The 13,622-nt window shown below is 39.6% G+C and overlaps 1 protein-coding gene across 1 annotated transcript in view; it reads left to right on the forward strand.

The window, feature by feature from the left end:
* Nucleotides 1-13,622, forward strand: part of RFX4 (regulatory factor X4) — an 87,906-nt gene that overhangs the window by 47,002 nt on the left and 27,282 nt on the right. Inside the window, exons 6-11 of the mRNA XM_066183978.1 lie at nucleotides 1,819-2,032; nucleotides 2,881-2,958; nucleotides 4,801-4,964; nucleotides 6,953-7,053; nucleotides 8,911-8,969; nucleotides 10,513-10,657. Coding sequence (XP_066040075.1) covers nucleotides 1,819-2,032; nucleotides 2,881-2,958; nucleotides 4,801-4,964; nucleotides 6,953-7,053; nucleotides 8,911-8,969; nucleotides 10,513-10,657 — 761 coding nt within the window. The remainder of the gene's footprint in view (nucleotides 1-1,818; nucleotides 2,033-2,880; nucleotides 2,959-4,800; nucleotides 4,965-6,952; nucleotides 7,054-8,910; nucleotides 8,970-10,512; nucleotides 10,658-13,622) is intronic.

Genomic DNA, 13,622 nt, shown 5'->3' on the forward strand with positions numbered 1-13,622 from the left:
GAGCATTTCCTTTTGGGTTCCCCCACCCCAAGTGTAGCACACAGTTTATGTGTGAGTTTTATGGCTCTTACATGCAGTGCTTGCCTGGCAGCTGCCAAGGACTAAACTGGGCACTAAAACCAAGAGCTGGAGGTGTTACCACTCAAGCTAAAAAAAAAAAAAAAAAGCCAAACATCTACAGCTGGTGTTGTAACCCCTTGCCATTAGTTAACTGTAACAGGTTAGGAACAATCTGGAGCATGGTTTCTTGTATAGAGTGCATATTTTGACCTGAGCTCTGATGGGAAAATTTGGAGCCAATACTATTGCTTTCTCAGGTATTGAAGCTAGGAAATTTCATTCATACCATGTCAGTGTAATGTTTTAAGATATGTCACTCGGATTATTCAATGTTAAGTTCAAGATAGCTTTTATTTTTAATGGAAAATAGGGAATGTCCTCGGTGGGTATGACCAGGAGTCATGTACTAGAAATTTGCCACAACACCCCAGGCCTCCTCTCAGCCCATGTCTGCTGATAGAAAAGTTTGGGCTTCCGGCTCTTTGCCACTATTTTCTGCTGGGGATTATGACACGCACTGGTCTATGGGTGAATGACTGTGAGTGGGAAAAGGGAAAAGTCACTGGTTAGTTTAAACTACCATCACTTACAAGCTACTCTTTAATTAATTTGATTGATGACCTTTGTAAAACTGGCTCAAGTGAATTTGTGTCTATTTGAATGAACACATGTCATGGAGAGCTCTGGAATTGTAACTGGCTGAAGAGTCAAAGAAGCATCCAGAGATGGAAACTTTTTGTGCCATCATAGTGGGATCCAGAAGACAGAGTTTCATGATGATCTGATAGACTTTTGATAGGCTATAAGGAGAGAAGTGGAGGATCATTGAAAAGTCTGTGTAGGATTTGGCTGAAGCAAAAGTATACCAGCAATGCAATCTTGTGATGCCTTTTGTAATCACTGCTAATTTAGCTGATGGGTTGGGTGTCTGCAGCTGAGAAACTGAAATAAAAGTTAGGAAATTACAGAAGGGCTAAGAAAAAATCTCTGCTGCTTTGTTGCAAGAGTTTTTCTTGATAACCAGCACTTCCACCAGCACCTATTATGATGCTGACAGCTTTGAAGAGGGGTAGCACAAACTTGTGCCACAAGGCTACTGATCTATTTCTATGTCACAGCCACACTGTAATTCCCAATGTGGCCTCACAGACAGAGTTAGTGTCCTATCCCTTGCTGAACAAAGCCCAGTGCTGCTGTTAGGGTGTGAAGCAAATAACTGGAACTGTACATTTCCTGTTCTTCATTGCTTTCCAGCACAAGCCTTTTCCTCCCCCTCTTTCCCTTGAAGGGTTTTCAATTTTTGAAACGTTTCTGATCAACTCATTTGCAATAAAGACTTATGCTTTTCAGGGACCAAACCAGCCCTCAACAGCCTGAGAATCAGGGAGCTGAAATAACAACAGTAGGGCCAGTCCAGAGGGTCTGTACCTCTGCTTATTGCTGAACTAAAGGAGCAGCTGCAGAGCAGAGCTCTGCCAACAAGTAGCTTTAGGATTTTTTTTTTTAATTAAGAAGTGGAAGCAGATCATTTTCCTGCCCTACAACAGTCACCTTACTTTTACCACAAGGAATGAAAACTTGAAGTTCAATATATTAAGACAGTATTCTGCTGCTGAATCAATGCTCGTTAATAATGTATAAACTATTGCTCCATTTTGCTGTAGAAATCATTCGCATTATCAGTTTCCTTTGCCTCTCTGTATTTTTCTTTAGATTTAAAACAATCTGCTTTATAAAATATACATCTCTATGTATCAGGTACCATTATTATGGAATTGCAGTGAAAGAAAACTCCCAGTATTATGATGTGATGTATTCTAAAAAAGGAGCAGCCTGGGTCAACGAAACAGGAAAAAAAGAAGTAACCAAACAGACAGTGGCGTATTCACCACGATCCAAACTGGGAACATTGCTGCCAGAGTTTCCAAATGTCAAAGATCTAAATCTGCCAGCCAGTCTGCCAGAGGAGAAGGTAACACTTTGGAAATCTTTTCTCAGCTTGTCTCAGCTTTTTTTTTTTTCCTCTGCTCTGGATGAAAGCTTTGTCTAATATATAAAGACTTTAAACTAGAGTAAGTTTAATAATGCTTTGACTTGATTTATGGGGAGCTGAATTACTTGATCTAGTAGGAAGAAATATCTTCCCTTAAAAAGGGGAGCTGACACTATCAGCTGTACAATATTTCTAATGCCCGTGCACATTTTTGTAGAAGTTACATTACATACAGCAGGGCAGCTTTTCGAATTATGTGATGTTTGAGGGCAACTTTTAAAATATATTACAGCCTTGTAATCTGTGAACACACTTGATGGCAAACTGACAAACAGTTCTAATTCTTTCTTGAGCAGAAAGGGACTTGGTGCATTTCTTGTTCCTCTAGAGCAGAAATTCAGAGAATCCTATCAGCACATATGACAAAAATGCTCTGGCTCCTCTTGGCTGAGCTTGCTAGGTTTCTGGTTCTATTCACATGTGCAGTATCAATGTGAAGGGGACAAAAGAATAGGGTTTTTTAGTTCTTTATGTCCTAATTAGGGCCACATTCTCGTCTTTGATCTCACTGAGGCTTTTTGCTCCTCTTACATTTGAAGAATCCTATTGACAGAAAAATCCATGAATTCAAAGGGAGAATTTACTTTTGGGAAGAAAACTCATTTTACAGCTAATCTGCATACACTTTAACTGATTTCATTATTTTTGCAGTTCTGCATATATAAGATAAGGAAAAAACTTTTTTCTGTGTTCTGTATTCTGATATTTTAGAAGTGGATTTCTTAAAGTAGAATGATCTTTTGTGTGTCTCCCTCATTCTTTTTCAGGTTTCTACCTTTATTATGATGTACAGGACTCACTGTCAGAGGATACTAGACACTGTAATAAGAGCAAACTTTGATGAGGTATGGTTAGAAACTGCAGTTGCAGTTTAATGATATGTAAGGTATCAATGGATTTGAGACCTTATTTCGTACGTTATATTACAGACTTAGGGGTTTGTGGTGCTCAGTGCTTTTCAGGAGCAAGGAACAATAGCTGCACTTGGGTATCTAATATGTGACCGACAGCACTAAATCTCACTTATAACACTGGGTGAGTTGGAGGAACAAAAACAATGAGAATTTTTTGCCCTCTATTCTCCAGCAGGATTAAGGTAGCAATATCCTCTTACAAGAAGTTGGACAATCCAGTTCTTACAACTCGAAAAGTGTGTTCACCACAAGTTTTCAAAGTTTTATGTTGGGACTGAGCTGTCTGAAGGAATTCCTCTGAGTGCTCAGCAGAGCCAGGGCAGGTGTCACAGCAACAACAGTGAGCTCTGCTGGTCTGTTAACAACAATGCAGAGTGGCGGGGGGATTACAGCCTCCCAGATATCCCAGAGAGCCATAGCTAAAGTCTCCAGTTGCTCAGTTGTACTGCAGTGCAGCTAGGAACACACACACTCTGCTCAGCAGTTAATACCATCTCTTAGAGATGGGTAAGGCTTGTACCTGGTCATATCTGACTGAACCTCAGGGATTTCTGGCAGTGCATGCAAACAACTCTACAATTAGAGCTGAAAAATAAAATGTTACTGGAATGTGAGCAGGTTTATATTACATGGGAGGATGGCTTCTTATCTAGGATAACAAATTTGGCTATAGAGATACTGTATGATATTCAGATCCTGAGGGGAAAAAAAATCAAAGGAAATGGGTCTTTTGACTCTGTCTTCTGAACAATGGGAAAAATTCCTTACTTTTCTTCTTCTTACTGTTTAATTCTCACACTCTTCTGGTTTAAAGCTGGTTTTGCACCATTGTATTGAGTCTAGAAGTTTCCATGTGAGAAAAATACCTGACACATCCAGGAAATTTAGCTGGGTGAGTCTCAGAATAGTTTCTTAAGAGCAAGACGCTGTATTTTATCAGGCTTATCAGGATCTATGGTAGGGAAGGGGCTGAGCAGCAACAATATATAAATGGCAAATACTCTTTGGTACATGTGGTGTGGTTGCATACTTCACTACAGATTGCATGCAGAAAGTTATCATTTGTGAGTGCTGGTGCTCTGACCCCTGTGGAACTGATCATGTCATTCTCTGAATTACACCATTATTTCCTACATTTAGATGTTCAGAGGTATATTTTGCTGCATCTGAAATCTCTCCCCTATTTTCTATTTTTTTTTGCCTTTTGGCAATTTTTCTCCATTTTCCTTCATAGTGAAGAAAAGATAAAATCCAAAAGTGTAGTGTTTCTTTCCAAAGCAAAGACAGAAAATGGTATATTGACCCTTGTAAGCCATTTGCTATCCCCTCCCTCCCTCCCTCCCTCCCTCCCTCCCTCCCTCCCTCCCTCCCTCCCTCCCCCAAGGCCTAGATTGTATTCCTTTGTACACAGGGACAGAGTGCAAAGAGAGAGAAAAAGGCTTGACATGTGGAAGCCAAAGAGTTAAACTCATCAGCCACTGATGGAAGGTAAAAATATAGTGATTTCCATGAGCGTCTCTTCTGTAGTGCCACAAAGACTCCCTGTCACCAGCCCCGAGTGTCTCCTCACCCTTTGGTTGATTATCCCACTGTGTGCTGCGTTACAGTACAAGCCTGTCTAGTTAAGGAACATGCCTTGCCTGTGTTGCAACCCATTAGCCCAGCTCTGGGACTAAAACAAATGCTGTGTAAGCAGGATCATTTAAAGAGAATGGTATTTGTGGCCTTTGATTATTTTAATTTTAACATTCCTGCTTCTTCTCGTGATTGCAGGTTCAAAGTTTTCTTCTGCACTTTTGGCAAGGGATGCCTCCTCATATGCTGCCCGTACTGGGCTCTTCAACTGTAGTGAATATAGTGGGAGTTTGTGACTCAATTCTGTACAAGGCAATTTCTGGAGTTTTGATGCCAACGGTACTACAAGCCTTACCTGACAGGTAACTGATCCCCTCTGGCTCTGCTCTCTTTGTTATATTTCTTTTCTTCAAGAATGACACCAGTTCTCAGAGAGATGCTGGCTGCCACCCATTTTCTGACTTTAAATCACAGTGCCATTTGAAAGGAGTTGATGAGCTTACATGCTCCCGAAAGGATGTCCAGATTTTAACAAGACTTGTATTATGAAAAAATTGTAGAGTTGAGGGGTTGTATGTGATGAGGGATACCACCTTCTTCTTGGTTTCTTAAAGTTCAGCTAAACCCAAACTAAATTCACTTTTCCAATCCATGCGGTAAATTTCAGCTGGTCCCTTCCTAGCTGGTGTTCATGTGAGTCCAAGAATTCTTGTTCATACAGGTAAAGCAGGACAGAGATTAACAATCCACAGCAAAAAGTGTAATCACTGAGTGCAGTCAACATGTTTTCCCCTCTGGTTTCACATGCATGCACTTAAGGAAGCCATCTTTTTCTAAAGAGTCTTGTACACCTTTAATATTATTTGACTGATGTGTTCTTGACATTGAGTAATTTGTTAAGAATATTGCTCTAGGAGTTTTTTACTGGTACTAGGTATTTAGCCCTTAAGATTTTAAAGTGTCTCTAATCAAGGCAAATGTCATCACAATGTTGTTGTGCTTTCTTACTTGCTTTTCATGACTGCTAAAGTGAAAGTATTTTACACAAGAAATCAGTATGGGCCGTTCTTGATAAGACATGTACATTTTTACAGGCTTTGCCCCTCATCCCCCCCCCCCCCCCCCCCAATCTATTTCATTGGAAGGATTAAACAGAACAGCAGTCCTTTTCTCAAGCTGCTTAGTTCTTTCATAGCAAATAAGGAGAGACTTGAGTGTGAATATAGACTTTTGTAATGCATATAAAGGGCCAGATTGTGGCTATTAAGCCATAGCCTGCACTGGAGGGGGTGAAGAAGGGTCTCATTGCAATGGAAGCTCCTGAAGGAAATGTTGCTGACTCAGCCAGAATCCTCTGAGATACTTCCTGGGAACAAATTCTGGCTATCCAGAAAAGGCACTTTTTAGTGAGCTCAGCAGTTGTCATCCATCCCCCTGTTCTCTTTGGGTGTTTTTGTGGAGCAGAGCAGGACGATGGCCATATTTATTTTAGCACCTCTGTTGTCCATGCAGTGTGCTAGGAGTACAAACAGAAAAGATTCTTGGGTGAAAGGGGGAAGTTCCTTGTATCTTTTCTCTCTCATTTGTGCACCTCTAGCATTGCTACAGGCAGTGCAGCATTGTCTGTCAGAACCAACTCTTAGGATCCTCTGCACAACCCTTCGCAACTGTTCCTGGGAACTGTCATCTTTTACTGAGGATTCCAACGAGAAGGGCAGAATGAGCTGCCTACTGAGTTTCACAGGAAATGATGGAACCATCAGGAAAGGATAGCAAGCAAGAAAAAAAGAATGGAGAAATTTCACTTGTCTGGGAAAGTTCCAGTCCTGTGCAGAGCTAAGCAGGCAGGTCCTGCTCCACCTCCAGTTCCCCCACCTGTGTGGGCTTGGCCTGAAAATTCCTCCCCACCACCATCATCACTCACTATCTGGCTCTGTCCTGCAGCAGAGTCGGTTGTTGCTCCACTTGAGTATCCCCTTGTACATCTGTATAAATGTGAACACAGCTGAGCTGAAATCTGAAGCTTGATTTATTATCTTCTTTAAATGGTTGTGAATTCATATTTATAGAGAGTGGGAATGATTTTATGTAAAGTAAAAATACTGTTTGTAAGTATCAAAACAATGCCATACTGAGATGTAAGGTTTTGAACATGGTGATTTTGCTCTTCTTGCAAAAGTTGTCAGAAATTTCAGAGGTTTCTCTTCATGCTTACAAACAGAAAGATGTTAGCAACTCTGCATAATAATGAGTTGTAAATAAATGACTCATGGTCTTCACACGTTCACAGCTTTTATAGTACAATTCACAGAGTAAACATGATGCAATGTTGTGATTCCTTTTTTTTCAGTTTGACACAGGTGATCCGAAAGTTTGCAAAGCAACTGGATGAGTGGCTGAAAGTAGCTCTTCATGATTTACCAGAAAACCTACGAAATATCAAATTCGAGTGTATGTATTGCCCAATCTCTCTCCTGTTAAACTGGGATGGACAATGTTTATTGATTACAAATTAATTGGAAGTGAGACTAGTGCTCTTTTACGAATTAAAACCTGTCATCATTGTAAATCTTGCATTCACATAGAATCTCCACTTGTTCATGAGAACCAATCTCATTTAGTGAAATGAGTCACCGCTCAAAATGAGAATTTCTTTTCCTTTCTTGTGGATTCTGATAAGAAATTAATTTTGTTGATAGTAAGCAAACATTAAGGATGATATTAGGCAAAGAAAATTATTAAACAAACCTTTAGGCTAGCAGAATTTGAATACAGCTTGAGGCCCTTTCTCAAAAAAGTGCCAGAGTTAGAAATGAAGGAGATCAAATTACCCTGTCACCACAGGAAAGGGCACTAGTCCTTTTCAGACGTGCTTTGTAGATGCCTGCAGTGCACATCACCTATTGATAAAGCCTGCTTTATTTCACAGCTCTCAATTCTTTGCCTTTCATGAGCACTAAATTCCACACCACAAAGTTAAAGGGAAAAAAAAAACTAATTTAGGAGAAGGATTAACTATTTTGATCAGCGTGGAAAATTAGGTGTATATGTTACTGAGAACAGTCAGGATGGAAGTTGGAACAACTAATTTCAGGGTGGTTTGAATTGTTTACTTATTTATTTTAAAAATTAAAGTCTGAACTGAAAATATGCTTTACCACACCTTTTTTTTCAGTTCAAAAATATCGAGAATCTTCAACAGCAAAATCTTTGCCAATCTTACAGGCAGACAGAAAGAGGTGCACAGTGCGCTCTCTAGTCATTCTCAGTCTATACTTTTTAACTACCTTTATGTACAGTATGGAGGGAAAGCTCATTCTGTGACCACATCTAACATCTCTTTGGATAGATCTGAAAATCTGGTCCTTTTGATATAAGGAAAATATAGTGCGCACCCTGCCTTTTACATGAGCCTTTGTTGCTTCTGCAGCTGTTTCCTCCTCATAAGAATTTGTGATAGGGTACACACCCAGTGGAGGTACTGACAGGAGGAACTGCAAGCTTTGGTCATTTTTGCAGTTCCCAAGTCACTGACTTCAGACAAAAAAAAGAAAAAAAAAAAAGAAAAAAAAAAAGGAGAAAAAAAAGGGAAAAAAAAAGAAAAAAAGCACAATACAACATTTTAAAAGCTCATTTTCCAAGAAAAGGAAATATCTTAATACAAGGGCCATACCACTTGCAAAGAGCTAAACTGGGAACAGACGACTGACGAGAACCTCTTGGACCATTTCAGCCCATAATGCATTAGTATGTCGTGCAATTGCTTTCAGAAACTCTGATCAAATTCTACCTGAAACTGGGTCAGAGTTTAGCCCTTACTAGTCCAGTCACAAGACTCCACCAAAACTTGATTGCACAAAGATTTAGCAACCTTTTCTCATTTCCACACATAATGTAGCTATTGTTATTTTATGCGCACTTATTCTTGCACCAACATTTTTCTTTCTATTAAATAGCTCTTTCCGTTCTCCAGTTCCTTTGTGTAGCAAGAGAAAATTTGCTATGCTGAACAAGCAAAGCTTTTCTATTGTCCTCTGTTTCTCTTGTCATCTCATTATTCACAGCATCTATAAATAATTGCTTGTAATATGCCTCTGTAAAATTGATTGAGCATCCAGATTTAGGGGTTTAGGTCAAGGTTTAAATTAAGTTAGAACTGGGCTATTTGAGTACATTTTATGTAGTGACAATTTTGTATAGGAAACTGGATATAGTTTTTTGTTGTTGTTCTTGTTTAATTTAATACTTTCTGAAGTAATTATCCTTATTTAGCACCATATGTACATCTGTATCTCTTCTTTCCTGCAGTGTCCAGAAGATTCTCACAAATACTGCGGCGACAGACGTCCCTAAATCATCTCTGCCAAGTAAGTATTTTGGTTACCCAAGTTTAATGAATGACATTTTTACTGACTTTTCAAATAATTTTATGAATTGACAGGTTGGACTTTATTCAGAGGAGGAGATCACATTAGCAATTTGTCTCCAATATTTGTTGTGGCCACCTCTACAAAATCAAAAAGTAATCACTGAAAAAAGCTTTTCTAGACAACTGATGACCCCTGATCATTAAATTTAGCAGGGTACTTTCATGAAACAAAATTATTATTTGATTTGAAGAGATGGTTCATTTCCAGGAAATAAATGAGAGACATTCCATTACTTTGATAGCAGTTTGTATTAGGCCAATTGCAAAGCAAGAAAAATTTCTACATGCCCAACAATACATTCCAAGTCTAATTGTATATTATAAATCAAATGCAAATTAGTTTAGATAGAAGTGTTCCTGTAACCATAGCAAGTGAATATAGAAGCTGCTCCAAAGAGTTTGGTTTTCACCAGTTTACATCAGGATTACCTGTAAAAAGTCATGAAGCCAAATTCTGTATAGTATAAAAAGGGAGGAAATGCATTGAATTCATTCACGTTTCATCTTTATGTTGGAGGGGATAGGTTTTTTTCCCTGTCACCTGAAAGCTCCACTTTTGGAAGGTGTATCCAAAATCCCAGGTTAACCCAGTGAGGGGTGAATCCCACAGAAAGAAGCTCTAGGGAAATAAGAAAACACTCCTGTGAGGAATTTTTGGTAGGTTTCTTCATTTCATTCCACCATTATTTTAGTGGTATAGACAGAGATACCTGTGCTACCTTTCCCCAAATACCATAGATCATCACTGTACTCTGGAGGTCCATGGCAATTCAGACAACATCAAGATAAAGAAACCACAACCTTTTGCATCAAACCTGGGATCAAATCTCTTAGGTGAAGGACTCTTTAAGTGCATCACTCCCTTGGGGAAGCTGATAACCTTGGTGTGTGTTATCATCTCTGCTTAACTTACAGAGATCTGTGTACATGACCATGGCCTTGTGTTGCTTCCTTTACTCTCAGTCCATCCCCCCCATTACCAACAGCAGATTCCCATCTCAACCAGCCAAGACACGGATCTGATGAGGAGGCCAAGGAGTTTTAACCTTTTCATGTGGCTGAGGGAAGAATAAGAGTCTTCATAGACTGGGAGAGGGGAGGGTGCAAACCTGAGTGGGGTTTGTTTTTTTGGTGTTGGTTTTTCTTGTTGCTTTTCTGTTCTGAACTGAAGCTTGAAATGAAAACCAGCAGAGCTGTTAGAGATTGAGGGTCTATCAATGGCAGCATCAGATTAGTGTTGCTCCTTAGGGTTTGTGGTGGATGCAGTCAAAATACTTGCAGTTGATTAAAGTAGGCAAACTGACTGAAGAGTTCCCTTGTTAGAGGACCCTGTAATATCCATAAGACATCAAGCTGGTGGGTGGGGGTCCATGAGGAGAATCAGCTTAGTTGAGCCCAGCTAAGGAAGCGTAAAAGGGGATAAAGCCTATTTTTTAACCTAATAAAGCATGAACTAATGAATAGATTGGATTGGATTACAGGCATCAAGAACAGTGATCCACAGTGCAGACATCACATTTCAAATGCTGGAGGACTGGAGGAATGTGGATCTGAATAGCATTACCAAACAAACCCTCTATACTATGGAGGACTCACGGGAGGAACACAGAAAGCTCATCATACAATGTAAGAGCAGAATCTTCAAACAAAGCCAGGTGAACTTGGCTTCCTGCTGCAAACAAAGCTCAGAGAATGTAGTGCTGGTTTAGCAGCCATTGGTTTGCTTGGAGGTTTAAGATAAATACAGAGACATTTACCAAAATGTCAGGCACAGCCCTGTCAAGGTCTTATGTTTGGGGCATAGATCTGGGCACCGTTCCTTGACGCGTTCCTTTCTAGTACCCAGAACAGCCAGTGGCACAAAACTTGCACCCAAATTCAGGAGGATTTTTTCCATGAACCTGAGCAAACTAAATCTGAGTTAACCATTGAATGTGTGAAAGTCCAATCTTTCCTGCTGTAGAATTGCAGAATTGTCTTTTGAATGTCTTTGACACTTAAGCTGCTGTGTATTTGAGTCCCTTTTAAACTCGATTATAAAAAAGCTCCTTTTTACACAGTGCTTTCATGACCAAGAGCATTCGGTGGGATAAACTTTTGCCCTGAACTTTTATGATTAAGTAGAAGTCCCTTATCTGACAAGCTCATTGGCTAATTTAGCTTCTGTCTAGTATAGTGAAAGGTATGGACTTGAAAGGCACTTTGGAGATATTCGCAAATACTATTAAAGATCTTTTGCAAATACAAAATATTCCTTCCACCATCCAGCAAGTATTGCATAGTTATAAGCTCAAGTGTAACCTGAAGCACACTGAGTTTTGTTGTTTTGGGGCAACAGATCTTTGTCTTTAACATCTGTCACATAACCGCACTTCCTGTGAACACACATGTTGTACTGCTATCTCTCTCCTGAGGAGGACCAGTCATCTTTCACCCAGAATCTGCCTGAACAGGGCACAACCCAGGCAACCACCTATGGGAGCCCAGCAAGGGTAGGTTTGATAGTGAGGTAACTCTTTCAGGGAGTGGCTGGGAAGACAAGGGGTGGCACCTTCACATGTACCCTGGACTCTACGAGGTTGACTTTGGCAGTCATCCCACTGTGTTAACACTTGAATTCTTCTGCTCAGTTCAGGGATGGGCCTTGCATTCTCTGCTACCTCTGTTTTCCAGGGAGAGGTTCTTGGTATTCTTTCTTCTCTTTCTTAACCCTTGATTCATTCCATGGCCCTCTTCCCTTTTGAGGAGATAGGAACTCGGCATGGCAGCAAAGGAGGTAGCATACAGTGAGACTGAAGTCCAGAAGCTGAGTGAATCCTTCTGTCATCTGTTACGTTTTCAAGATCTATCCACCATCCTACCACTGGTAAAAAAGAGAGTTTTCAAAGATATACTCCCTAGTTGCAGCAACATTTTTGGCAGCAATTCAGAACATCCTTAATGTTTAAGGAATATTCTTGTGTATGTGCTATTAATGTAATAAAATCAAACAGATTTTTCCTGAATGCTGTTGGATTTGTGCAAGTTTTTCCATATTTTAGGCCTATATAGTCCAATAAGCAGTTAGTCAGAAAGGGTAAGCTAATAGCTCATGAGATGGGATGCCAATGAAGTGTTCAGATACATATAGAGAATATTCTAGAACCTAGATTCCTCCCCCCACCTTTGATGTTTATTCTACTTGACCTAAGATTTTTTCACTATGCCTTGTATGACTTATATGGCATCGATTAAAGGCCCATTTTCATACTCTCGCTACTAATAATCAAGGAAGTACAATTTCAGCTACTATAACTAGAGAAAAAACCCCAAGTTTATAAGCCTATAAACAAACTTAGGGAGAAACAGAGAAAAATCACTGGGTATAAGAGAACCTCTTTCCTGTTCTGCTGGACTACCTATCTCTAACATGATTTCTGCCTTATTCCCTCATTCTCAGATCCTGTTGAGGTATATTTAACAAGATCATTAAAGGCTAAACATCTAATTTTCTCAAATAGGTCATTGTACACAGTTGCATTGCTCCAGCAGCAAAGCAGGCAACTGATTTGTTTTTCTGCTCTTGCTCCCCTCTTTGCACAGCATATGAATTACTTCATCTGTTGTATCAGGCAGTTTTTGTCCAGCCAAATTCTCAGGTAAGGAGACAACATTTAGATTTCTCTGTGATCCTGCTCCGAATAAAGGGAGGTTGCCCATTCAATAAAAGAATAAAAGAAGATAAGGGTGGCCCAATCATCATTTCCCTTCTTCCACAACTAATGTTTCTGGTAACTCAGCCTTTCCAAGTCTCAGTTAAACAAAATTGTAGTGAGGTGTTTAGCAAATGCGTTCCTGCTCATCCTCCTGATATAACAGAATCAGGGAGGTTGTTCTTTGCATTATTTTTGGATAGCCTTTCTGGCTTATTTCCCCAGCTATTATCTCTATGCTTTGCCTCCTCCACCCCCTTCACTGTCTTTCCTATGGAGAGAAATTCCTTCCTTCTGTTATTTATAATTAGTTGTAAATGGAATTGCTTAGCACATTGAAATCATCCTGTAATACAGCAGGTAGAAAGTATCTTTCTTCTTGACCTACTGGGCCTTTTATCTTAACTGAGTTGAAGAATAGTTTGTTGAGGTATCAAAGCACGTGATTCTTTGTCTTCCAGCCATTGATTCTCAAATATAAATGAGACTTGAAGTTTTAAGGCCTGTAGTTGAGAGAATTGATTTCACTTTTTTGTATTAAAATATATATGTGTACTTGGAAAAGATCAAATAGTATGCAGGTTGCTTTTTGCAACTCTTGTTGATAAAAAGAGTATTTCTACACTAATAGCAATTTATTTGGAGGAAGGAGAAGTTTATGGACATTGTTTGTGTGTGTGTGTGTCTGGCATTGCAAATAGATGATTTGCAGCAGTTAAATAATGTTTTGGCAACTAAAGCACTATACAGATGAGCACCCTGTCAACAATACTCATTCACTTGGTGCCTAGAAGGTTCTTTATACATTTCTAAATCAATTTCATGCATGACATTTTTTCATCGCTGATGTCAAGGCCTAGTTTCTCACTCTTCATCTAGTTTCTCACTCTTCATAGAGA

This window comes from Chamaea fasciata, unplaced genomic scaffold (genome assembly GCF_029207755.1).
Source record: "Chamaea fasciata isolate MVZ Bird 193981 ecotype frontalis unplaced genomic scaffold, bChaFas1.0.hap1 SCAF_5, whole genome shotgun sequence".
Taxonomy (NCBI): domain Eukaryota; kingdom Metazoa; phylum Chordata; class Aves; order Passeriformes; family Sylviidae; genus Chamaea; species Chamaea fasciata.